Here is a 27879-nt window from a genome sequence, read left to right as displayed (position 1 = left end):
AGCTAAATGGCGCTATGTTTTATTGGAGAATACGATAATATAAATTTATGCCTGGCTTAGTTAATTTCGCATCATCTTGTTGAAACGAATGATCTTTTTACCTATCAAAACGACTATATTTTATTATTTATATCAACCGCGAACGAATTCATCAATTATACACTACCACAGTAATAAGTAAATATAAATATAAAATGCAATCGCACACGCAGTACTCACATGATAATGCACAATTAAATTTATTTAAATTGATAAAATTTTTTAAGCCAGGTATCGTTGTCACAAAAAACTGTCCGTTTTCCTTTTCTTTTGCTGTTTTGCATTTTTTGATGATCCTTTTATTCGTTTAAAAATGCCTGACATGGAAGTCGACTAATCATCAAAGAGGAACCAAGCTAGAAAGAAAAGCGCTTGGATTTCATACTCATAAGATATTTATTTGTTTTGAATAAAAGTGCGGTTTTTATCTTTGGACAGCAACTTGTGTCAATCGCTTCGTTTGATATCATTTTATATTTTTTTTATTATTTGCTGCATGAAATTAGAAAATCAGTTCGATGTAGGCGAACAGCTTATTTTGCTCACATTCTCACATTCAACAAATGAACATTATGTAGCTAGAGCACGAAGAATTATGTAAATATATGCGTACCTAGAATGTTTCTTTTTGTTAAATCTCTTTTGTGTGGTAAGCTGCTTCTCCTGAAAACGTTTTCAGCTCTAGGTAAAATTGGTCAAACTTCCTTTAAAAATTCTTGAAACCATCAATTCCTTAAAAAATCCTTAAAACACCTAATAATTCTGCTCCTTGACCTCATTCATAACTCTGTGAATTCCACGTAAAGCAATAAAAATTTATTATGTCCATCCACAAATGACAAATCGATAGCCAAGTATATCAAAGACTTCCTTCAACAAAAACAATTTATCACACTTAAGCAATATAATGAATTGAACTTGTTTTAAAACATTCACAAATCTTTCATTTAGGGTTTTTCAGCATGCACTTGAGGTTGCATTTAAAGTTATGTTAGGGAATTCAGAATCCTCTACTTATATTAATTGTGTAAAATGTTGGTGTATTAGTACTTGTACTGGTATTTTAAAGTTAAAGTAATCGTTTTGCTTTCCTCTTGCACTCCGTTTTATGCTTAATAAACCATAATTAAAATGAAGACGATCGAAATATTTGACAAAAAGAAACTTTGTGAGTGATTAAAACTTATTGATATCTCTTTCAGTTACATATACAGATATCTATCTACATGAGGTTTACTATGGTAAGTGTTCGGTTGAAAACAAGAGAATAATATTTTTGAAATTTCTTTGTCAAACCTTGATCCATGAATACAAAAATAAATATTTACATGATATGAAACTTTCAGACATTAAATATTTAACATACATTAGTTGCATTTGTCACATAATCGTAGGTTTTAAAAACTATGAAGTCTTATCAAAGTTCTAAGAAAAAAATTACAAACAACATGATCCAAAACTACAGTTCCAGAATATTGTCTGTAGTTTTTGTCTTTTTATGTAAGTACAACAATTGTGTCGGTTGAAGTGATTAAAGAAATGACATAGTAGTTATAACAAGACTATTTTGAATTTATTTTTAGTCAACTTAATTTCTAATGCACAAATATTTACTGTCCATCATGCAAATTTGTGACAGTAAAGTTTCACAAACATCAAGCAATAAGTTTAAAATAATAACGAAATAAGTAAGAAGAAACTTTTTTCATTGCCTCAAGTCGTTTATATTACAGGATGCTGAATTCGATGATGTACTATCAATTACTGGGTCTTGTTACTGAGAAGAGTGAACGTAATTTTTAACGAATGAAAAAAAGAAAAGGATTATTTGTAAAATTACTTATAGTACTATTTGTTCATCAATCCATTTAATTTTGTGCTTATTTTGTACATTGCAAATTGGTCTTTTTGCAAAAACTCGTTCTTCATTTCTAGCTTGAAAAATGGCTTCACCACCTAAAAAACTGAAAATTGAGGCGAACGGATCTCGTTTAAGTAAACTTTTGATAAATAAAGGAACACAAGCCTTGAAAGCAAAATTCCAAACTTTGATAAGCCCTTTAAATTTGGCTGCAAAATTCAATGATCCTTCTACAAAGAGTAAATTGACATCACTAAAATTCAAATTCATCAACAAAGAGCAATGGAACCTTCTTTACCCATCAACTGGCTCACCTGACATTGAAAAATATGATATTTCATTATTGACTGTTTTGTTACGAAACATTTGTGGCTTAACAGAACCATCTGGAGGATGGAATAATCTTCCTTCCTCTTCACATATTTCTATCTCAGATAATATTGCAAGAATAAAGTTTTATCGAAACAAAGTGTACGGTCACATAACTACAACTAGTGTAGATGACAGTGAGTTTGTGCACTTATGGCAGGAAATTTCAAAAGCATTGGTTGGTTTGGGTATTCAACAAACTGAAATAGATGAATTAAATAAAGCTCCCCTCAGTTCTGAAGAGGCAAACTATATTGAAATATTGAAAAACTGGTATGAAAAAGAACAACAGTTAATCAATGTCGCAGAGGAAACTAAAGAGGATGTAAAAGAATTAAAAAAAGATTTTGATGTTATAAAAAATAAAGTTGAAGAAATTAAAGAAAACATGCCAACAAAAGCTGATGTAGAAAAGCTACAGGGCAAAATGTGCTCAGATCTTCAGAAACTTGGAAAGTGTAAGTTTGATGGTCTTATAAAAGATCTTAACAAGAAATACCTTGAAGGCACTAGACAATGGTTATTTGAAGAACTTGACACTTGGTTTAACGATAGAAGGGAAAATGCTTCTAATGTCATGATTTTGATTGCCGGTCCTGGTGTTGGTAAAAGTGTGTTTGCTGCTGAGGTGTGTCGACGATATTCTGAAAAGAAGAAACTTGCTGCTTCTCATTTCTGCAGATATAATAAATCAGATTATAGAAATCCTCAAATATTGATAGAATCATTGGCTAGTAGCATGTGTGATACAATATCAGATTTTAAATTTAAACTGAATGAAGAATTACAGAGAAACCATTCCAAAGAATCAATCACCGATAAATTTGTTGTTTTATTAAATAATCCATTGCATTCATTAGAAGATCGTGAACCAATGCTTTTGGTAATTGATGCATTAGATGAAAGTCAAGTTGATGGCAAAAGTGAATTGTTGGAATTGATTACTGATGAATTTGGCCGACTACCTAAATGGATTAAAATCTTCATCACCAGTCGTCCAGAACTTCCTGTTCAAACAGAATTGAAAGACATGAATCCTGTAGAAATAGAAACTCAGCCTCATGATAGAAAGAACAAATACGATCTGTGCCAGTATTTAGCACATGAGTTGAAGAGTAATTTCTTCATTGCTGACAAGCGGCACGAAGACAGTGATGACAGTGTTGAAAGTGATGACTCATTTGACATTGATGACAGTGATGACAGTAATGACTCATTTGACATTGATGACGATTATTACGATTACAAGGTTTTCCGTTTATTAATTGAAAAATGCGAGGGTTCGTTTCTGTACGCTTACCACGCACAAGAGAGTTTAAAAAAAGAAAAAACTGAGCTAACTGTCGAGAATATTAAACAATTGGTTCCTACTGGATTGAGTAAATTTTACAAAGAAGAATTCAAGAGATTAAATGAATTGTTGAAAGGAATAATTTTATCAACACACAAAAAACCCATTATTTCCGATAAAAACTTTACGGAATGTCTTGAAGTGTTGGTGACTTATCAAAGTATTTTGCCGTTGTCTTTTCTTTTTCAATGTTTGGGTTTTTCTGATGCCATGAAGTTTAAAGATCGTATTAAAATACAAGAAGTGCTATCTCAATTTTTTCCAATTTACGATGATTATTTGACCGTGTATCACAAATCTCTAATTGATTGGTTGAAATCAGATGGTTACGAACAGCATGAGTTTACAGTTGATCCAAAAAATGGTCATAAGTTCTTATGGCATGTTTGTGAGAAAGGGTTTGAACAAATTAAGAAGATGAACATTTTTGAAGATCAGATGAACACTGCTATGATTAAATATGCTTTAAAGAATGGAATTTATCATATGTCAAAATGTGGCGAAAATGTTGACTTTAGCTGGGCAGTAGATGTCAAAGTGGTTTGTGCGATGTTAATGGTTGTGGAACACCATGAAATGAATACCATTAGGTTTGAAATGTTTGAAATCATTAAAAAACGACAAAATTTGTTGAGAAAAGATGTACTTGAGGAAACATTTAATTTTTTTTGGACAATGCAATTTGTGTTAACTAGATTAGATCGTCACTCAGAATATTTACAAAATATTGCAAACAGCATTGATGGCAGTAACGAAAATAGATTATTGGCAAGGAATTTATTGAAACAAGGAAAGCTTGTTTGGTTTGAGGATTTAGACACAACATATTTAACAAACCATCATCATTTGAATGTCCCCTTGCGTGCTAACGTTACATCTCTTTGTGTGTCATCCAATGAAGAACTTCTTGCTGTAGGATATGAAAATGGTCAAATATGTATTTTTGAACTTCCTGAATTCAAACAACGACGCACTCTAGGTACTGCACTCGATGGTTCAAGATTGGATAAGTGGGATGATGTAGTCACATTAATGTCACTGTATGACCACCATGAATTTCGACCATCAAAGAAATTTGGTTTTGTACGTGGAAACATCTGTTGTTGCTCTTTTTCACCTGCCGGAAGTAGACTGGTAACTAGTGATGGATCTACTCAAGTAAAGTTGTGGGACGTTAACAATGGACGTTTGTTATTGTGTCTACAGTCACATGATGCCGTTAATCGTTGCTCTTTCTCAGATTCTGGTTTGTTTATTACAGCAGACTATTTAATAGTTGACAATAAATTTCCTATTCCTAAAGATATATTCACTGCATGGAATTCATTAACTTTGCAAAGAATTGATCGACGCTGCGTTGTTGATTACCAAAAACTACAATGCACCGATAAATATTCAGAGTTCTTTGTTACAGAATTCGTCAACGTTTATGCTTTTCAATTCCCAAAGGCAATTGACATTTTTTTAAAAAAAGGGAATTATGGAAGCCCTGTACATTTAATGATAACACAACATTATCGTGGTTGTATTTTTTATCATACAAACCAGAATAGAAAGCTTTCTGAAATCACTCAGTTGACAAAATACAACGATCAAGGAGAAATTTTGTTTCATTTAGAATATCTTGTGTGTCAATGTATAAGGAGGAAACCTAAAAATGTCCATCCCATCTCGTTTAAGGAATTTTACGTTGTGCCGTATTTTTCCAAGCTTAAAATTTTCAAAACTGATCATCTTTGGAGACCTTCATTTATCTTTGAGAAATTTAAACTTAAATGTTGTTGTTTTTCACCAGATGGATCTTTTTTGGCTGCTTTTGCTGTTGGTGACCACGTCAACATTCATATTTGGAGCATTGAACGTTGCACTATTATTCAAACTGTACCAATGCAACTGAAGGATGCATTGGGATGTTGGTGGTCAGATGGTTTACTGTGGATATGGGATGGTTCAGATCATCTTATGAAGATATCAACTTCGTCTGAAAATTTTGTAGATTCTACTAAAGCAAAGCATGTTGACATTGGATTTAAACCTAAGAAAATCTTAAAATTTGGTGATGTCTTAGTTTGTAACGACCGTAGAGGTTTTGTTCAAGTTGTTAGAATTACCAAGGGTGAGATACAATACAACAAACGACTTCCTGATGATAGTTCAAAATGTAAAGCAGCAGCTGTATCACCTGATAATTCTGTTATTTTAACTGTAAACAAAAGAAAATACACATTATGGAAATGGGGAAATAACAACAATGAACTTACCTTGAAAACTTGGCATACTGCAAAAATACCCATAGCGTCTTTTAAGGAAAATTTTGTTCCACAACATGTAACTGTATGTGATCTAAACTTCAAATGCTGCATAAATGATAGTAACCAAGCGGTCATTGCATTCTCTCTTCAAGACATCATATCCTACCAGAAAACTGGCATTTATGTAATTAATATCCATAAGAACAATGACGTGAGTACGATTTTGCATAGTATGGATGCATTTTTAACTTCAAGTACATTCGTACATAAATCATATTTCATTGTTGAGTGTCGTGACATGTTGGTTGCTGTAGATTTAAACAGTGGTAAAAGGTGTGCTGTGTTTCACGATGCAGATTATTTAATGTCTTATATAACTATGCATTACAACACAGAAACTATAGCTTTTGTGTCATATGAGAGACACGGAATTAAATTTTTAAAGCTCAATGTTCCTGAATGAATCCACTAACTCAACCTTTGTAGTTATATTAACCTATTGTATTTACTAACATTACATATCACTTACAACGAACATAAAAAGTTCTTTATATCACAAAAGGACAGTTAATTATGGTATCAATAACGAGTTCAAAAAAATTACAGAAAAAATTGTCCATATCCTTTGTTTTAACCGTGGAAAAACTGTCAGTTTTTAATTATGTAAAAATATCACGGACAGATAGAGAGATTTGTTTTTTTGTATTGTCAAGTAAAGATCTTTTTCATCCTATGATTCCCGTCAACTTTCAAATTTATATTTGGAGAATTCAACACTGTAACATTGTCAAAGTTGTGATGAAATTGAGAATATCAAACAAAGATGTTGGTTGTCGTAAGGATGGTCGCTTGTTTTACATGTGAAAATTACCAAAAGTGAGAAACCTTTGATCTCTGAACGAACTTTATGTTGATGGTTTACTTTTTAATACAAATGTATGGTCAGATAATTTGGTTATTTTTATTATATATTAAACGTTTACTACATAGAAATGAAAGAATGTCGACAACTCATTCATTGAGAGTCATTTGACAATATGGTGTTGTTGTAGATGAAGATTATTTTGTTTGAATTATAGAGTGACTTTCTTTGAACATTCTTTCAAAAACTGTAAATAAAATTTACCTTACGCATGTTAATATCGTGGAAGCAAGTTTTGTATGGTATTAAAAATTCACATTTATAAAACACCATCGTGATGTCATGTCATGTCATTTGGTTTTATGGTCATTAGTTGAAAAATGTGAGAGATCATTTCTGTACGTTTATTATGTACATATGACCTTAAAGACAGAAAATGTTATATACTGTCAACAATTCCCGTATGTAAAAACATCATCATGATGTCATGTCAATATCTGTGATGAAAATTAATGAATTTACCATTTTGACACAAGTTCATTTGAACTTAAGAATTGAATTTTTTTGAGTAAAATTTTTTTGATTAAAATATCGAAGAATGATAAACTTCACTTTCTGTTTTTTAAAATAAAATTTGTCATAATGTTGATGGTAATACAACGTTCAATATATAGCTATGGTTCTAACTTGTAACAATTGTTCACAACAATAAACGTTTTAAATTAAATGGTTTGAACCCGGGAGTATCGTTACATGTTAGTAAATGTAGATCGTCCAGGTTGGTATAGTCCTGAGGAGGACTGTTTTTGTTGTTGTTGACTGACGTTTCGACAACCTTAACGGTAGTCCTTCTCAGGACTATACCAGTCCCGAGAACAGCCTTGTCGAAACGTCAGTCAACAAAAACAAAAACAGTCCATCTCAAGAATATACCAACATGTACGATCTACATTTACAAACATGTAACGATACTCCCGTGCTCAAACCATTTACTTTAAATTAACAGGTTTTGTTAACACCTTCGTAATGTGAAGGATTTTACTATTCGCGACTAAAAGAGTTAAATTTAGAGTGGGAAATATGTTCAGAAAAGATTAAATATTAAGGTTACACCACAAATGGAATGATAAAAAGTTATTAAAAGAACATTGTATAACATGTATGAACATTTATGTTGAACTATGAAGACTGACTACATTCTACAAATATGGAAAAGAGGCAAATGCAAAAGAGGAGAATGGAGAAACATGATCCAGGTTTTAATGTTCGTAATTAGAGTTGACAAGTTTTAAATTTAGTGTGCATGAGTATGTGGTTATTATGAAGGATCACCGTGGTTGATTTTTACAATTTGAAGATAAATAAAAAAATTCATGTTTAAACTAGGATTTTGTGATTAAATATTTCAATTTTTTGTTGTCAATGTAAGAGGCCAAGTACTGCAAGTAAATAGTTGGTTTTCACTCGTTATTTTTTTGAAATGCATACTAAAATCTTTCAGTTTCTAAAGAAAAATTACAATACAATAATCTATTTTAAAAAGCGTTCATTGAATTTCTAAGAGAAAAAAAATGTCGCTAAGTAATTGCACGAAGCATAAAAACTTATGCGATCAACAAAAAAGCAAGAGACATCAAGTAACTGGAGTCAGATTGGAAAAGAAAAGTTTTTAACCACGACGTTATTTGAAACTGAATCAAAGGTTTTACCAAAATCAAAGGAGATCACTCGAACAAAATCTGTATACTCGTTCAACCATTTTAACCAAAGATACCAACGTTTGTAACCCTTACAACTTAAGTAACATATATTACTGAAAGTACTTAACAAAAAACGGAAAATGCCAAATGAGAAATTAATTTAACCTAGTGCAGTGAAGCCTATACCTCATCAAAGGAGCCTTTGTTAAAAGATACTATATCTTTTCTTACATGAAGTACGCAACTCAATGTTTCCTGTTTCTAGTTTGTTATTTGCATTTCTATTTGAGGGAGAAACTTTTCTTTCTTGTTTCAATATAATGAACCATATTTAATCATTTGTACTTTGCTTGAAGTTTTCTCTTACGCCAAAGAAGACAAGTACCTCCAAAGTTTGAACGCTTCTACCAAGGTATTTATATAAACAACTAATATTTGAAATACCATCGATCAATTTTCTATAAAAGCGATTGTGTTAAGTAGCGTAGTCAGTTCTCAAGTTTAGTCACGCTATGAAAATTTCGGAACTTTATGATCATTTATTTCTTTGGAAACCTTTTGTTGTCATTGAGAGTCTTTCACTGATCATCAGAAAGTTTAATAAAATCAATTGTGTTTTTTTAATGTACACCGTGAATGTTTAACGACATCAAAACTCAATGTTCTAAAGCTATTCATCCGACATCACTATTTACTTAATAAAAACTTAAACTGTGTTTGCATTAGCCTGTACAAACCTGCGTATCTGAGCTACATCAATTATATCCATTAAAGATAATTTGCAAAGGAATCATGAATACATTTTAGAGAAAAATTTTAAACTTTTTTCTTAAAGTTGTCTGTTTTGCATTACTATTATTTACAAAAGAACTAAAAGATGTTTTTTGTGTTTGTACTGGCTTATGCAAACCTTGAGACTTTTGTAAGAACTCTCTAGCTGGTGCAAACCGTCAGCTTTCAGTGTAAAGCTTACACTGACATTGTCTCAAGTTCTACCAAATGTCTCCTCTGTTTACTTAACCCTGTACAACAATTAAGCATCTTTTATTTCCAAATCCCATCCTATATTCAATCTTCACAATTCTCTCGTTCGAATTTTCTTCATGGGTGTACAAGAGGTGAGGTGCGACCTTTCCCTTACTAATTATCAATATACCAACAATTAAATTTTTGATTTTATCTTCCTGTCATCCCTTTATATCCATTGATATTATCCATTAATGTCGATTCGTGTCCTTTATTGCAGATGCACAGACGGTCGTTGATATATATTTAAATTACGACTGTGAATTGGCTTTGTCGAATATCTTTCAAAGATTGATCTATGCTTTCTCTAAAGTTGCCCAAGGACGTCAAGCTATTGAATTAGGAGCGACACCAGTAAGTTGATGAATATGTTTCATAATGTTTACTTCTCTACATTGTCTTGTTCATATCTATGCCACTTGAAAAGGACTGGAACCTAGTCTATTATTGTGAAAAGGACTGGGACATAGTCTATCAACATGAAAAAACTGGAGCATAGTCTATCAACATGAAAAGGACTAGAACATGTCTCTAATATTTTGTGCTGACAATGTTGATTATAATACATCTTTTTATCACGTTTTTATATGAATAGTTTCAATGTCGTCTTATTTTTATATGATTTTTCCAGGTTCAAGAACGCAGTATTCTTATCAAAGGTCTGGAATGTCTCGTTTCTATTCCTAAATGTATGGTAGAATGGAGCAGGGATCTTTACTTTAAACCTATTTCTCAGGTGGACGATAATTTTGGTGAGTTTTAACATCTTTATGAAACTGAAGAAACTCGCATGTAGCGAATATAAACTTAATATTGTTATACATTTCGATAAGTTATCGCTTTATGATCCATTGTTCCCCTCTTTTGATATCGGCTACACTGACGATTTTCGTCTCCATCAAAATTCCATCTTTCTATACTCTGTATCCTTTATTTATCGAAGGTACTCCATTATTTTCTTTTACGCACGTTAATGTTCTTAATCGTAACTAGTTGTTCGACAATTGTAGTTAACCTCTCAGGATCTAAGTTATCCCTTAGTTATCTTTTTTACCCTTGCTGGTCTTGCGGTGGATCAAGGCTATATCTTAATGTTTATAGTTACTCATTATTGACCCATGCTACCCTCAATGTTCTAGTCTATCTCTCAATAATCTATACTATCTTCCCGATCGTCTAGGCTATCTGTTAATAGTAAGGACTTTATTTGAAGAGGGGGACACGTAATAGCTGAAAAGCTGACAAACCTGTGTCCCTCTAACTAGATAATACAGTATTACAAAAAATGATAAATGAATAAATATATAAATAATTACAAAATTCTATAGTAAAAATAGCAATACATATTAAAAATATTCAGAAAGATAAAATAAATTTATAAAAATTTAAAATTAGATAATGTGCTATTGCTTAATACAGTTTCAAAGTTGTCCAGGTTTTTATATGAGCTTATAAAATGCTTTTTCACAGCTGTTTTGAGTTGTTTTATTCTAGGCTTTTTTTGATATTATGGGGAAGGCTGTTCCATAACTTAACTGCGTCAACACTGAATGCCTTGCCACCATCGTTATTTCTTAGGTATTTGGGACACACTAAATTTAAATTGCCATGTCTGGTAGACTTATTGTGCAAAGAACTGTTCGTCTTGAGCAAATCTCTGATGTAAATCGGAACATTGCATTTGAGGCTCTTAAAAATCATGGTACATTTGTTTAGTTTGATTTCGTCAAAAAAAGGCAACCAGCCTAGTTTACTAAAGTTTACAACACTTCTAGAATAAGGGTCTACTCCAAGAATTACTCAGGCAGCCCTTTTCTGTAACCTTAGGAGACAGTGGAGTTCTTTAACGTCGCAGGTATTTCAAACCATGCTCCCGTACATAAGGGTTTAATCAAGGCGTTATAGTATCAAAGTCTTTCTTTTATTGGAAGGTATCTCTTTATCTTTTTCAAGAAACCAATACGCTGAGAAAGCTTGGCCTTTAGGCTAGAAATGTGGTCACTAAATGTAAGATCTTGATCGAGTGTTACACCAAGCAATTTATAAGAGGTTACTTGTTCTATTTCGGCCCCATCAATGGTCACCGACAGGTGATTGCCATCAACTAATGATGAATGTAGCCTCTTTCATGTGATAAGTAATGCTTTGGTTTTAACAGCGTTTAGGACCATCCCATTTTCGCTAGACCATTTACTTAATTTATCCATGTATTCTTGAAGACGTCGTTCTAATTCCAATGGTGCATTATCGATATTAGCGCTGGCTTTAAATGTGGTGTCATCCGCGTAAGCATGAATAGTTGAGTCCGATCTAACAGCTTCGGGAAGATCATTGACGAAAATTAAAAACAGTACAGGTCGTAATATGCTACCTTGAGGAACTCCATTGGTTAGCATAAGTTGTGACGAAGTCGAGTTATTTACAGTGACACACTGTTTGCGATTGAGTAGATAGCTTTGCAATAGCTTTACAACATTATCTGGAAATCCATATGATCTTAACTTTACTAGGAGAATGTCATGATTGATCAAGTCGAATGCCTTGCTATAGTCCACAAGGACTAAGCCGCTGACATTTTTCTTATCAAGGTCAAGGAGGACTTGGTCCAGAAGAAACAATAAAGCAGTATCCGTGGAGTGGTTTTTACGGAAACCTGATTGAAAGCGGTATAAAAGTGCATTTTCTGTTAAGTAGGTGTTCATTGCATTGAAGATGTGTCTTTCAAAGACTTTAGAAAGAATAGGCAAAATACTGATAGGACGATAGTTTTGAATATCTTGCTTGTTTCCTTGATTCTTGAATAGTGGTTTAACCTTTGCTATTTTCCATTGTGAGGGAAATGTACAAGTTTCAATACAGTGATTTATAATTTTAGCTATGGAGCGTGATATTTCAGGAACTGCAATCCTTAGAACTCTGGCACCAAGCCCATCGATTCCCGTGGCTTTGTGTGTAGGTATACTTAGAAGATAATCGTTAACCTCACTAGGAGTTATTTGCGGAATAAGATTCTCAATTAGACTGTTAGATTTGTCTGGTGGACCAGGAAGAGCATCATAATGAAGTAAAGGTGCCGCTTTTATAAGACGTTTATATACATCAGCGAAGAAGCGGTTAAAGCGTTCAGCGATTGATTTGTCATCCTTTATCAGGTTGTTGTTTTCGTCAGCAATAGGGACGGAGTCGTCATTATTCCTTGTATCTTTAGATAGGTCTTTATTTAAAGACCAAGTTTCTTTGTACATTTTTGACTTTTACTGAATTGAGTTTTAAAGTGCTGTTCCTTCGCATTTCTTAGTTTCCTCGTCACTTCGTTTTTAATCAGTTTAAAAGCAGACCAATCTTGTTCATTTTGTGTTCTCCTGGTCCTCTTTAGAAGATTATCGCGTTTATTTATTTCGTTGTATAGATCATTAGTGAACCATTTTGGCTGATTGATTTTCTTCACACTCTTGAACTTTAAAGGTGCGGGATTATCAAGAATGTCATTAAAGATTTTGTACCAAGATTCAACAATGTTATTGGCATCTCGAAAAACAAAGGAGATATCCCAAGGGGCTTCTCTTAAGTCTCGCAGAAAAGCACTCTTTGTTGATTTTGTCGATATTTCTGTATTTGATTTTGGAATGTTGTTTACGTTGTGCATCCATGGTTTTTTAGCACCTCAAGATAGTGACCGGAAGGTGATCGGAAAGTCCAGATTTACCTATGGCTACTTCTGTAAATCTAACAGGATGACTAGAATAAATATGGTCTAAGCACGCATCAGAGGCAGGTCTTGTTACTGTATTTACCATCTGTGTTATCCAAGACTCTTCAGTGCCTTTGCGCGACAATGTTTTGAATAACAATTGAAATTAATATAATCTAAATTGAAGTCTCCCAGAATAATCAATTCATGGTTTTGGAGATGGGCATTTTCAATATTTTTACCCAAACTCTCATTATAATCTTTGTTGGCTGATGGTGGACGGTAAACACCAGATGTCAAAATCGGTCTCTTTGATTTATGAGGACAAATTTGAAGCCAGAGAGTTTCAAGATCATCCAGTTCCAAATCTCTTCGACATGAAGCCATAACTTTCACATTTACATACGCAATTATGCCGCCACGTTTCTTCCCGATTTGATCTTTTCTGGGTAATGTGTAGCCGGGTATCATGTAATAGCTGTCTGGAATTTTACTAGATCCGAACGTCTCAGTGAGAATTAAGACGTCGAGTTTAGCAGCACTGTTGTTGTTCGAGGTGAGCATTAGAGGTAGTTCTTCCAATTTGGTGTCAGTCAGTCTTTGGATGTTCCAGTGGCAGACTGATAAGCCTCTGAAGCCTACAGGAGGTTGAAGGTTATTAGGTCCTGGATTGACGGCAATATCGCCAGATAGAAGAATACACAGACAAAATTGGCCAAGTTTGACGAACCGCAACAACGCCTGCAGCTTCAAATTCAAATCGCAAGGTGTGCATTTCGAAGGCTTTGACTTACAGTCGAACGTAGGTGGAGCAGATATTTCCTTCCCAATGAAGAATCTGACTGTAGAGCGATCGAATTCAGGTGTAATTGAAGTAAATTGGCCAAGTAAAACGCTGATAATAGTCAATTGAAGCACGACTGCAAAAACACGTCTGCACGCCATGACTAATTTTCAAGCTTGATTGCTTTTGGCCTATTAATTTTATTTCCGTTTGCCCAAGTGAGCAAATTTGTTATTCGATAACAGCTCAGGTTGTTCGCAAGTACGTACTAATCAATGAAACTGAAATCTTATGACTGAAACTAAATAGTAAGGTAAAGATGCGGGTAGGAGTCAACAGATTAGTTAAGTTTGTGGAGAAGTGGGATAAAGTTGTGAAAGTTGGTAAAATGATTGGCGAATGTAGGTTTACCATAGACAGAGGTAGTTGTTGCTAATCAAAAGGCAGATGTCAAGGTCTAAAAATGGAAATCTGCTATCGTTTTCCTTCTCTGCGGTGAGATATTATTGGGATGTTGATGGTTTACGTAATCAAAGCAGAAAGAGCTGAAATTAGATAATTTGATTATCTTTTATTTAATTAGATAATTTGATTAGATAATTTGATTATCTAATTTTTCTAATTTGCTTTGATTTTTTTATTAATTATCTTTGATTATGTTTAAATATGTTAGTCCTGAGAAGGAGTGTTTTTGTTGTTATTGACTGACGTTTCGACAACCTTAGCGGTAGTCATCTTCAGAGTCAAAAGACTCTGACTCTGAAGATGACTACCGTTAAGGTTGTCGAAAAATGACTCTGAAGATGACTACCGCTAAAGTTGTCGAAACGTCAGTCAACAACAACAAAACAGTCCTTCTCAGAACCATACCAACCTGGACGATTTATTTACAAACCCATACTTCAATTTTTTAAATTTAATACCAGAGAGCAATGCAATAATACCAGAGAAATGTGTATGAAGTACGTACTTTCTAGTAACACAATTCCGGTAATTAGATTCCGGTAATAGAACGAGACATGTTGATGGTGTACAATTCAAATGGTTGCATCAATAGGATAGTTCATTATGTTCAATCGCTGTACATCACTGTGTGTGACGACGGTGTTTTGATGACTTCAGAAGTACAAACCTTGAAAGACCTAAAAACGTAAGATCCCAATTTTCTCTCTAATATCACTATCCAGAGGCAATGTACCATATTTTCTTAGGTAATGTAAGACAATATTTCCAAGGTTGTGTTCATGAGAACGTTGAAAACGAAACAGAGATAAACTGAGTAAGGCATAAAGTAAATCCTATAATCTTTACGATTCTGGATCGGCCGTATCCTGCATGCTTCATTGCAGACGTAATTTTTTGAGCTTAGGTGAATTTATTCCGAAGATATTTCGATTTCAAAAACTTTGTTGTGAAGTTGATTTGATTGTTTGATTAAACATGACGATAGTTCTTATTGAATACAAACTACCGGCGTAAGTATTTTTACATATTTATTGGACACAGCAAATGACTTAACAAGCTCAACTTGCCAATCAGTCATCATCTTCTTCAAAAGTCTTAAAATAAATTGTCCATCATAGGTTTCTTACGGATCCATATAAAGTTGTGTGGTATTGGAGACTGGTTTTGGAATGAAGAAAAACACTGAGATCGTCAGCCTTTCTCTCTTTCCACCTTGTAGTACAGTTTGTCAACTGATACCTCCTAAATTTTTTGTTTCCGTCAATGACCCATACGAATTTCTCGATGCGAAACAAAGCACTGTCGCCCCACAAGGCCATAATTTGTCTATATCTCAGAATTGCTTTCAAAAACAAAATTTTTCGCGAAAGCCGCTCAAGACATGACATTGCCTTAATCAGTGTCTGTTTTTTAATGAAAGATAGAGTGGGAAGTATGGTGTCAATTATTTTCTGCTTCACTAGCCATTGCTTATGATAATTCGAGTTTAACCTATCAAAAGCTTGCATGTAATAGCTATATTATAAAGGCGATCCGACCACTAGTGTTTCTCCCCAGAATAACGAACGCTAAAATATAGATACCTCAATGCAGCACTTGCCAATCATTTAGGAAAAAATGAAGGCATATTCAATGACAACACCTTATTATGTAGTACATTAAATGAAAGTCAATAGCACAAAACAAATGTCGATAAAATTTATTGAACGCTTATTATAACTCTTAAACAAGTATTTACAATATGGATGACGCAGCAATTCTGCCTTTCCATGTGAAATTTTTATGAGTGATAAATTGCAAGTCCTTTTTTTACAGTGAATGGTTTGAGCGTGGGAGTATACTTAGATGTTTTTTAGATGTAGATCGTTCATGTTAGTAGAGTCTTGAGGAGGACTGTTAGTGTTAACGTTGACTGACGTTTCGACAGCGTTAGCGCCGCAGTCATCTTCAGAATCAAGTGAGGAGTAAAAGTCAGGTTTGCCGTATTTGTTGTCTGGTTCATACGCCATCGTATTGTGCATGCAGAGGTAATTTGTACATGTCAATTGTGTATTTCGGATTAGTCTAGATATGAGTAACCCACTTCTTGATTGCACTTCTTCGAATTGAATGCACCTGGAACTGTCAGCTATTAAATAACGTTTGGATAGCATGCTAATTATAGATGTTGAATGTGTGGAGTCTAATAAGCAGCTTCAGACTGTTTAACAAAACACAGATCTTCCCCCAAGAAACTACATAGTGTCTTCGAAAATGGATACATTCTATTAGGTAAAACATTATCTCGAAAAAGAATTAAAAGCTAGATGAGTAATGTCAAGGTTACGTGAAATTATGTTAATGATGGGAAGGTGTAGAAAATAGAATGGATTTTTGTTTGTTGGGCACATAGTCGTTAGAGTGCGCGATGTAAAAGGAAGATAAAGATAAAGTGCTTACGAAAACCTAAGTGTTCTTAAATATGGGCGTAAGAATATCGTTAGTTTTTTTGGTTTTTTTAAGGGGGGACATATCTATTAATTATACGTAATGTTAAGTTCTTTTGAAATCCAGTGTTTTCAAAGGCTTATAACATGCATACATGAAAATGACCCCAGTCTTCCTACGCCTGCATGTTCTCATATGCTGCAAATTAGCTAATCTTGGCTTGTTTTGGCAAGATTGCTATCGAGTGAGTAATACAACATTGAGATTGTTTTGTGGTTGCACCTAAGATCTTTTTCAAAACAGTTTTCTGAGAATTTCTATTTGACACGTCACGAGTTTTATTAAAATGTCTAACGCAGTATGGGCAAAGTGAGAACAAAATCATGTTTTGAAAAAACCTGTTATCTGTATATGTTTTTTGTATTTGCGATAGTTTTCATTCTTTTTCATTATCATTATAGCTATTCGTAACTTTTCTCAATATTGTTTATTTTTTGTTGTTAGATTATTAAGAAAGTTGACAGCCAAAACCTAAGGATATGCTATAAAGTACATTTAGTCGTTAACTTATTACTGGAATGTTTAACTTATTACTGGAATGTTTGCAATGATAAAGTCGACTTTGGATTGATCATATTTTTAGATTGCAACCCACCTCCATGTAATTATCAAACATTGTGGCTCGCTCACAAATGCTGGTGCACACAATAGTAGATAAAGTGTTTTTACTTGACCGCCAACATGGCGCCATGACATGACATTCAAATCACCTATTTTGCTAGGAGCAGTTAAAGTGACACTGTGACGAAAAATTGAGTCAACATTTTATTACAATTTATAAAATGAAGAGTTGATTAAGCATACTGTCCAAATTTTAGCGGAAAATTCCATCATAATCCAGGTTTTTTATAAACCTGCTATTACTCGGCTGCCATTACTGAGCTCTCATTTAATAAATTTTGGCACTCTATTTTTCAAATTATTTCATTTCACTATAGTTCAGAAACACATATAGACTTCAAATTGTCTTCTGAGCCTTTTCTTAGCAAAACGCTTACACAGACGAAGTTTATTATGCTTATACTGAACCTGCATGCTGCAGCTACTTGTTCTGAGCATATAAAATATTTGCAAGATTTAAGCATGCGATAGCATAAGCAAGAATTAAGAATTATCTTTACGATTATCTGAAGAGAACCCAACCAATACTTGGTAATTTTGTCTCTATATAGAGTCAATTGTACGGTGTTATGTTGAGTATTCTGTATATTATTGTATAAATACTTTTAACGTTATAAATATGTGGCAACTGGAACTTAGAATTTGTCGTGAAACATAGAGTCAATTGTACGGTGTTATGTTGAGTATTCTGTATATTATTGTATAAATACTCGAGTGTTAACAAGCTTTATACGTGTATAAAATGTGGCAACTGGAACTTAGAATTTGTCGTGAAACATAGAGTCAATTGTACGGTGTTATGTTGAGTATTCTGTATATTATTGTATAAATACTCGAGTGTTAACAAGCTTTATACGTGTATAAAATGTGGCAACTGGAACTTAGAATTTGTCGTGAAACATAGAGTCAATTGTACGGTGTTATGTTGAGTATTCTGTATATTATTGTATAAATACTCGAGTGTTAACAAGCTTTATACGTGTATAAAATGTGGCAACTGGAACTTAGAATTTGTCGTGAAACATAGAGTCAATTGTACGGTGTTATGTTGAGTATTCTGTATATTATTGTATAAATACTCGAGTGTTAACAAGCTTTATACGTGTATAAAATGTGGCAACTGGAACTTAGAATTTGTCGTGAAACATAGAGTCAATTGTACGGTGTTATGTTGAGTATTCTGTATATTATTGTATAAATACTCGAGTGTTAACAAGCTTTATACGTGTATAAAATGTGGCAACTGGAACTTAGAATTTGTCGTGAAACATAGAGTCAATTGTACGGTGTTATGTTGAGTATTCTGTATATTATTGTATAAATACTCGAGTGTTAACAAGCTTTATACGTGTATAAAATGTGACACTGGAACTTAGAATTTGTCGTGAAACATAGAGTCAATTGTACGGTGTTATGTTGAGTATTCTGTATATTATTGTATAAATACTCGAGTGTTAAAAAGCTTTATACGTGTATAAAATGTGGCAACTGGAACTTAGAATTTGTCGTGAAACATAGAGTCAATTGTACGGTGTTATGTTGAGTATTCTGTATATTATTGTATAAATACTCGAGTGTTAACAAGCTTTATACGTGTATAAAATGTGGCAACTGGAACTTAGAATTTGTCGTGAAACATAGCGTCAATTGTACGGTGTTATGTTGAGTATTCTGTATATTATTGTATAAATACTCGAGTGTTAACAAGCTTTATACGTGTATAAAATGTGGCAACTGGAACTTAGAATTTGTCGTGAAACATAGAGTCAATTGTACGGTGTTATGTTGAGTATTCTGTATATTATTGTATAAATACTCGAGTGTTAACAAGCTTTATACGTGTATAAAATGTGGCAACTGGAACTTAGAATTTGTCGTGAAACATAGAGTCAATTGTACGGTGTTATGTTGAGTATTCTGTATATTATTGTATAAATACTCAAGTGTTAACAAGCTTTATACGTGTATAAAATGTGGCAACTGGAACTTAGAATTTGTCGTGAAACATAGAGTCAATTGTACGGTGTTATGTTGAGTATTCTGTATATTATTGTATAAATACTCGAGTGTTAACAAGCTTTATACGTGTATAAAATGTGGCAACTGGAACTTAGAATTTGTCGTGAAACATAGAGTCAATTGTACGGTGTTATGTTGAGTATTCTGTATATTATTGTATAAATACTCAAGTGTTAACAATCTTTATACGTGTATAAAATGTGGGGCAACTGGAACTTAGAATTTGTCGTGAAACATAGAGTCAATTGTACGGTGTTATGTTGAGTATTCTGTATATTATTGTATAAATACTCGAGTGTTAACAAGCTTTATACGTGTATAAAATGTGGCAACTGGAACTTAGAATTTGTCGTGAAACATAGAGTCATTTGTATGGTGTTATGTTGAGTATTCTGTATATTATTGTATAAATACTCGAGTGTTAACAAGCTTTATACGTGTATAAAATGTGGCAACTGGAACTTAGAATTTGTCGTGAAACATAGAGTCAATTGTACGGTGTTATGTTGAGTATTCTGTATATTATTGTATAAATAATCGAGTGTTAACAGGCTTTATACGTGTATAAAATGTGGCAACTGGAATTTAGAATTTGTCGTGAAACATAGAGTCATTTGTACGGTATTATGTTGAGTATTCTGTATATTATTGTATAAATACTCGAGTGTTAACAATCTTTATACGTGTATAAAATGTGGCAACTGGAACTTAGAATGTGTCGTGAAACATAGAGTCAATTGTACGGTGTTATGTTGAGTATTCTGTATATTATTGTATAAATACTCGAGTGTTAACAAGCTTTATACGTGTATAAACTGTGACAACTTGAACTTAGAATTTGTCGTGAAACATAGAGTCAATTGTACGGTGTTATGTTGAGTATTCTGTATATTATTGTATAAATACTCGAGTGTTAACATGCTTTACACGTGTATAAACTGTGGCAACTGGAACTTAGAATTTGTCGTGAAACATAGAGTCAATTGTACGGTGTTATGTTGAGTATTCTGTATATTATTGTATAAATACTCGAGTGTTAACAAGCTTTATACGTGTATAAAATGTGGCAACTGGAACTTAGAATTTGTCGTGAAACATAGCGTCAATTGTACGGTGTTATGTTGAGTATTCTGTATATTATTGTATAAATACTCGAGTGTTAACAAGCTTTATACGTGTATAAAATGTGGCAACTGGAACTTAGAATTTGTCGTGAAACATAGAGTCAATTGTACGGTGTTATGTTGAGTATTCTGTATATTATTGTATAAATACTCAAGTGTTAACAATCTTTATACGTGTATAAAATGTGGCAACTGGAACTTAGAATTTGTCGTGAAACATAGAGTCATTTGTACGGTGTTATGTTGAGTATTCTGTATATTATTGTATAAATACTCGAGTGTTAACAAGCTTTATACGTGTATAAAATGTGGCAACTGGAACTTAGAATTTGTCGTGAAACATAGCGTCAATTGTACGGTGTTATGTTGAGTATTCTGTATATTATTGTATAAATACTCGAGTGTTAACAAGCTTTATACGTGTATAAAATGTGACAACTGGAACTTAGAATTTGTCGTGAAACATAGAGTCAATTGTACGGTGTTATGTTGAGTATTCTGTATATTATTGTATAAATACTCGAGTGTTAACAAGCTTTATACGTGTATAAAATGTGACAACTGGAACTTAGAATTTGTCGTGAAACATAGAGTCAATTGTACGGTGTTATGTTGAGTATTCTGTATATTATTGTATAAATACTGAGTGTTAACAATCTTTATACGTGTATAAAATGTGGCAACTGGAACTTAGAATTTGTCGTGAAACATAGAGTCAATTGTACGGTGTTATGTTGAGTATTCTGTATATTATTGTATAAATACTCGAGTGTTAACAAGCTTTATACGTGTATAAAATGTGACAACTGGAACTTAGAATTTGTCGTGAAACATAGCGTCAATTGTACGGTGTTATGTTGAGTATTCTGTATATTATTGTATAAATACTCGAGTGTTAACAAGCTTTATACGTGTATAAAATGTGGCAACTGGAACTTAGAATTTGTCGTGAAACATAGAGTCATTTGTACGGTGTTATGTTGAGTATTCTGTATATTATTGTATAAATACTCAAGTGTTAACAATCTTTATACGTGTATAAAATGTGACAACTGGAACTTAGAATTTGTCGTGAAACATAGAGTCAATTGTACGGTGTTATGTTGAGTATTCTGTATATTATTGTATAAATACTCGAGTGTTAACAATGTTTATACGTGTATAAAATGTGGCAACTGGAACTTAGAATGTGTCGTGAAACATAGAGTCAATTGTACGGTGTTATGTTGAGTATTCTGTATATTATTGTATAAATACTCGAGTGTTAACAATCTTTATACGTGTATAAAATGTGGCAACTGGAACTTAGAATTTGTCGTGAAACATAGAGTCAATTGTACGGTGTTATGTTGAGTATTCTGTATATTATTGTATAAATACTCGAGTGTTAACAAGCTTTATACGTGTATAAAATGTGGCAACTGGAACTTAGAATTTGTCGTGAAACATAGAGTCAATTGTACGGTGTTATGTTGAGTATTCTGTATATTATTGTATAAATACTCGAGTGTTAACAAGCTTTATACGTGTATAAAATGTGGCAACTGGAACTTAGAATTTGTCGTGAAACATAGAGTCAATTGTACGGTGTTATGTTGAGTATTCTGTATATTATTGTATAAATACTCGAGTGTTAACAAGCTTTATACGTGTATAAAATGTGGCAACTGGAACTTAGAATTTGTCGTGAAACATAGAGTCAATTGTACGGTGTTATGTTGAGTATTCTGTATATTATTGTATAAATACTCGAGTGTTAACAAGCTTTATACGTGTATAAACTGTGACAACTGGAACTTAGAATTTGTCGTGAAACATAGAGTCAATTGTACGGTGTTATGTTGAGTATTCTGTATATTATTGTATAAATACTCGAGTGTTAACAAGCTTTATACGTGTATAAAATGTGGCAACTGGAACTTAGAATTTGTCGTGAAACATAGAGTCAATTGTACGGTGTTATGTTGAGTATTCTGTATATTATTGTATAAATACTCGAGTGTTAACAAGCTTTATACGTGTATAAAATGTGGCAACTGGAACTTAGAATTTGTCGTGAAACATAGAGTCAATTGTACGGTGTTATGTTGAGTATTCTGTATATTATTGTATAAATACTCGAGTGTTAACAATCTTTATACGTGTATAAAATGTGGGGCAACTGGAACTTAGAATTTGTCGTGAAACATAGAGTCAATTGTACGGTGTTATGTTGAGTATTCTGTATATTATTGTATAAATACTCGAGTGTTAACAAGCTTTATACGTGTATAAACTGTGACAACTTGAACTTAGAATTTGTCGTGAAACATAGCGAGAGTATTTGTTATTTTGAAAGTTGTGACCTACAGAAAAAAATGATGGCAAATAAAATGATAGAGGTGCTTCATTTATCACCCTGGTTTGAACCAGTATGTTAAAATACTTTGTTGCTGAAAACTGCTGGTTGAAATTTTGAAACAATTTTACTCTTATTGTCGCACGCTTAACTCTTGCTAATATTCCATATGCTCAGTACTAGTAGCTGCAGCCTGCAGGTTTGATGAAAATATATATTTTTAACTGCAAATACAAAATCTAAAATACAAGTAGCTACGTTTATTAACTTTAAATGTTAAGCATACACCAAGCGGGGCTACTTTAAAATTTTAGAATTTTCCATTTACTTCTTTAGCAATAATCAACATTTCATTTTGTTGCGCCAAAGAGAGGCCTGTTTTTTAAAGTGCATCGCTCGAAACTCAAACTCACCGGGGTTTTAGCTAGCTATCAAAAAATAGGTACGCAATGCATACCAGTGGGTAGCCAATCAACTAAATAGGACTAAATGAAGTAGGTAAATTAACATAATTCAAATAAAATTGTACATTTGTTATCATTTACGCCAAACTCGTTTAGTGTTTGAAAATTAACTTTAGTTATAGGACTAAAATTAAGTGAGTGTTTCACCATTTCTGCATTTTTCGAACGCTTAGATTGCACGTCTAAAATGCATGTGCTCTCAGGAATCGCATCAAGAAAATAACGTCATTTAGATTTCTTCCGACTTTTAAAGGATTTTTTCACTTAAAGCCATTTTCTTACAGTTAAGTTATAAAAACGTTTTCTGACGTGTCTTGGATGTAAGCCGTATTTGTTCGAACAAGTGCAGCGGTATCAATTTTTCTCACCACACGTACGGCGCTTATTGGAGGGCAGCGCTAGCTCGGGGGAGGCTTTATGACATGATTATTCAACATAATTATACAGGGAATTAATTGTGTTTTTAGCCATCGGGTCGTGTTTTTTAATTCTTTTTTTCTAATCACGTCTTGAAAAGTCTATACATTTCCAAAGATTTTGTGTTTATTGCAAACAATGTTTTATAGTAAACGCTTTGCTTAATAATTGCAAGTGATCGAAAGTATTTTGTATTTCCTGTTCATGGATTACATAGTTTTACTTCTGGTGTCCTAACTCCCTCTTTGTAGGAGTTAGGACACCAGAAGTCCAGCGTCCGCCATTTTTGTTCCAAAAGCCAGCATATACAATATAGCGTTATAGGTAGAGAGGACCAATTTTTGGCTTTTTTTGCATGTTTACAGAGCGACAGGGATCAGTATCTTTTGAATTTAGTTGTTAAAGGTAGTATGGATATCGTGCTATTAGAACAGCTTTAATTTAACCCAGTGGACTACCGAACTGAGCTACAGTAGGATATACCACAAAGTCAATTGTGTCGTGCTCGTGTGCGGCCATTCCGGATTTATGACTGCAAATGTAAACAGAAAATAAATCCGACATAAAACATCCCAGATTTGCGATGAATCCGAAAACTTTAGCCCTAGTGTAAACGGGGTCTTAATGAAAATTCGCTTGCGAATTGTAAAGAAGCTTTTCAGCAATTTTGTTGTGGCAATCTGGAATGCTCGTTTCAGCAAGGATTTGCTTACAGTTTTCAATAAGGAAAGTTACAACGTTCTGCTTTAGAAGTATTTGATCTTGCGTTTTTGTAAACAACTGCTCTGCACACGTAGAAGATCTTTAACAGCACGTGAGATGTAAGTTAAAGATGTTATGGTATAATCCCTTAACTGCGTAAATGATTGGGCTTTTACTTGGTAATCATGTTCTCCAGTGGAAGCGGGCGGTTTTTTCTCGAAGCCTTAATGCAAGTTTTCACAATGTTTGTTGAGTTTGATGAACTGCTGAACTAAGTAACCACCAAGATGTTCTAGGCTTTATAGTTCTTGACTCTTGGTCAAGTCAATCATCATCACAATGTTGTTCTTCTATACATAATGGATTGTCATTAAGACAACTCTTTGGAAGCTTTATGTCAAGAAAAGATATTTTGTCAGCTGTTTTGTCTGTTTCATAAGATGATGTTTCCTTTCCAGGCATGCATTGTGTCATACCACACACCAATTTGGTTGCAAAACTTCTGTTGCAAAGCTGTTGCTGAAGCTTCTTTACTTATAATTTCTTCTTCAATCAGGTATTGAATTGCTGCTCCTATTTTTCTTGACAAGAGATTCTTCGCAAAGCTTACTTCATTTTGTTGAAATGACATAGATTTAAAGCTTTATCGTCCAAGTGTGGTGCTACTTTCATGTTGTGCATTTAATCATGGTCAACCAACTCTTTGACAAAGCGTATTGTAACTGCATTACTTGGTAGGTTGTTGTCACGAACCACATAATCTGGTAGATAAATAACTTGTTTTCGGTTCAAGTGATTGCGGATATATTTTAACAAGTGTAGAACATCTGGCATGAAGGTTAGTTGCATGTTTTCAACCACAGGATGAGAGCATGAATTAGATAATACCAATTGTTCGTATTTTTGAAAATTTACAGGATATACCGAATTTTCTTAAAATTACCTGATTACCACCTCGTATATCCATTGTGATATTCATGACTTTAAGGTTGCTTTCATGCGCTTTTTCTATTATAACAATTATTATTTGCTTGATCTGAACAGCATTAAAAGAGTCTCCTGTAAAGTAGTAAGCTACCACCTGCTTCCATCTGGTTGTCAAGCCACATAACATCAGGACAAATGCTTGATTTGCCATAACATCTACCATTGATTTGTATTTGCTCCCAGAAATGGTACATTGTCCTTTTACTGAGCCTGTTTTTGATCAAAGTCATATGAAGATTTGAAGGACGTTTGATCTAGTCGAAGATAACTGTCACGCTTTTCATCTGTCATGGATTTTGTCTTGGTATGAAATATTAGAAGAGTAACTGTATGTAAGAACATAATTAAAGGTGTACCGATAACTGCTTAAAATAACTTTTTAGTTATGCAAGTATACCTTCTCGGCAAGTGCTAAACAAGCCTCAGAAATTATACCAGCTGAGAAACCAATGTGTTGCATTCTCCGATTTAATGTGCGAACGAGGGTAGTGGCTAGTTAAAGTCCAACAACATGTTATAGCCAGTTGTTCCACAGGAATATCTTTGTTGTGTGGCTTGCTCAATGGTGGAATTGCACCAAAGACTGAAATTATACCATTTATAGAACTTAGTAAATTAAAATTGCTCTCCTCATTACATGAATACAATATTTTTAAATGTTAAAACAAGTCACGTTTACCCTGTGTACGTTTTCATTTCTATTTTTTCTAGTGAGAAAAGTTGATCATCGTTGAAGATAGCTGATAAATTGTTACGAAGATTCTTGTTCTTATTTTTCAGTTTGACAATTTCTTCCCGCCATCTTCTAATTTCAAGTTCTTCAAAAGATTTGACTTTAGAACAGTTTTCATCGTAGTTTTCAGATTGCATTAATTCACTGACCTCGCTCTCTTCAACAAAATTGCTTGCCCAAACCGTGTTAGCGTTTAACGGAGTTGATTTTTGCACAAGGTTTAGAGATTCTGAAGCATTAGAGATTTTAAGTCAACACATACCGAAGAAACATTTACGAAACACAGCAAGTACTTGCCCGTTGTTCTAAAAATTCGTTTTCTTGGACTTTTCTACGAAGTACTGGTTTTCGATGCGAAAACAGAATGGGAATTGCATTTGGCTTCAATTTACGGAGAATAATTGGCTCAAACTGACTCGCTTCAAAGTGCATTTTCATAAAATTATCACTTTTATTTACGAAGCCGTTTAGCAAAATCACAGAGTTTTGAAAGAAGGTTTATCAACGAATATACAGGGTATCCACCAAAAAAGTTACACTACAGAAATCATTTAATTCTTCCTAAAGCGTACACAAGAAAAATTAAACGAGAATTTATAATTTCAATAGTGTCACTTTTATAACAATACTGTACTTAAATAAGGTTGGTACACGAGATATGATACAAGTAATCAATCCTTCTAAAAAACGTTTTATTCTAATTGATATTCTAATAACACAAGTAAAATCATTTCATGGCATGCTGACAAAGACGAGAGGTAGATGTTGGATTGAAGTGTTCCAGACTTATTGCGCAGAGCCCTTTCTTTCTCTTTTAAATGTTCTTTTTACCACTCGAGACCGCGTACATTCTATATCCATCGTTTCTTCGAATGCAGGAATCAACCGCGCAACATGAAACCATTTTAAAAGAACTTTGTAATTAATCTCCTATGTAAACAATAGTTAAACTTCCCGCTTTTTCAACAAAAATGGCGGCTAAAATACCCATGTGACCACATTTACCCAATCGTTACGCAGAATGCAAAGAGCAATAAGTGTCCCAACTCTTTCAATACAGATCTATCTAGCATGCGCAGCGGCTACCCACAAAAACTGAACAGTTTAGAAAACGTCACTATAGTCATCAACGCGTAAAATTTGCAAAACCCTTTCGTGTAAATGGGTAGTTAAACTTCTAATGGTTAGTCTAACTATAAAGTTTTCGAAAATAATAACCTTTTCTGGGTAAAAATTCTGTTCCCGAAAAGCACTTTTGAAAAAGCTTGCGCACGGAAATGACGCAGCTAAAATACGATTAGAACACAAAGGATGAAAATATGGCACATGTTCTTCAAGATAAGAAAGTTTTAGGAAATTTTGCTGATGCGTTTCAAATTGCCGATTATTTTGAACTTTTGTTTTAAAATGCCGTTATAATCGTTATCAGTTATCCGTAGGTTTGTGCTTGAATATAAATAATTTATGAAAAATGGCAATTAAAAAGGATGAAGCACAAAAAATCCGCATTTTTGGATGCCGATCTTTCATGCACGTTTTTGATAATTCTTTAAATTCTTTGTTAGCTTGAAAAGCACGTGTTTTATT

The 27879-nt window shown here is 33.4% G+C and overlaps 2 protein-coding genes across 2 annotated transcripts in view; both read left to right on the top strand.

Annotated features, from left to right (window-relative positions):
* The window catches only part of LOC124450722, an 80475-nt gene that overhangs the window by 6546 nt on the left and 46050 nt on the right, over positions 1 to 27879 (top strand). The gene's annotated exons all lie outside the window — the stretch shown is intronic.
* On the top strand, positions 1958 to 10223 carry LOC124451989. The gene is made up of 6 exons (XM_047002584.1): positions 1958 to 3433; positions 3497 to 3780; positions 4600 to 4866; positions 5617 to 5736; positions 9681 to 9814; positions 10092 to 10223. The coding sequence occupies exons 1-6, from the start codon at positions 1983 to 1985 to the stop codon at positions 10221 to 10223; spliced, it is 2388 nt and encodes a 795-aa protein (XP_046858540.1). The 5' UTR covers positions 1958 to 1982.

Source organism: Xenia sp. Carnegie-2017, unplaced genomic scaffold (assembly GCF_021976095.1).
Source record: "Xenia sp. Carnegie-2017 unplaced genomic scaffold, XeniaSp_v1 HiC_scaffold_24, whole genome shotgun sequence".
In the NCBI taxonomy this organism is placed as follows: domain Eukaryota; kingdom Metazoa; phylum Cnidaria; class Anthozoa; order Malacalcyonacea; family Xeniidae; genus Xenia; species Xenia sp. Carnegie-2017.
Note: the sequence above shows the minus strand (reverse complement) of the source record. Positions and strands in the feature narration are given on the sequence as shown.

Coding starts and splice junctions, on each gene's coding strand:
- LOC124451989 (XM_047002584.1), top strand. CDS start 1,983: ATGGCTTCACCACCTAAAAAACTGAAAATTGAGGCGAACGGATCTCGT. Junction 4,867..5,616: donor TTGCTCTTTCTCAGATTCTG/GTTTGTTTATTA, acceptor AAAATTTTGTAG/ATTCTACTAAAGCAAAGCAT. Junction 9,815..10,091: donor TTGAATTAGGAGCGACACCA/GTAAGTTGATGA, acceptor TGATTTTTCCAG/GTTCAAGAACGCAGTATTCT.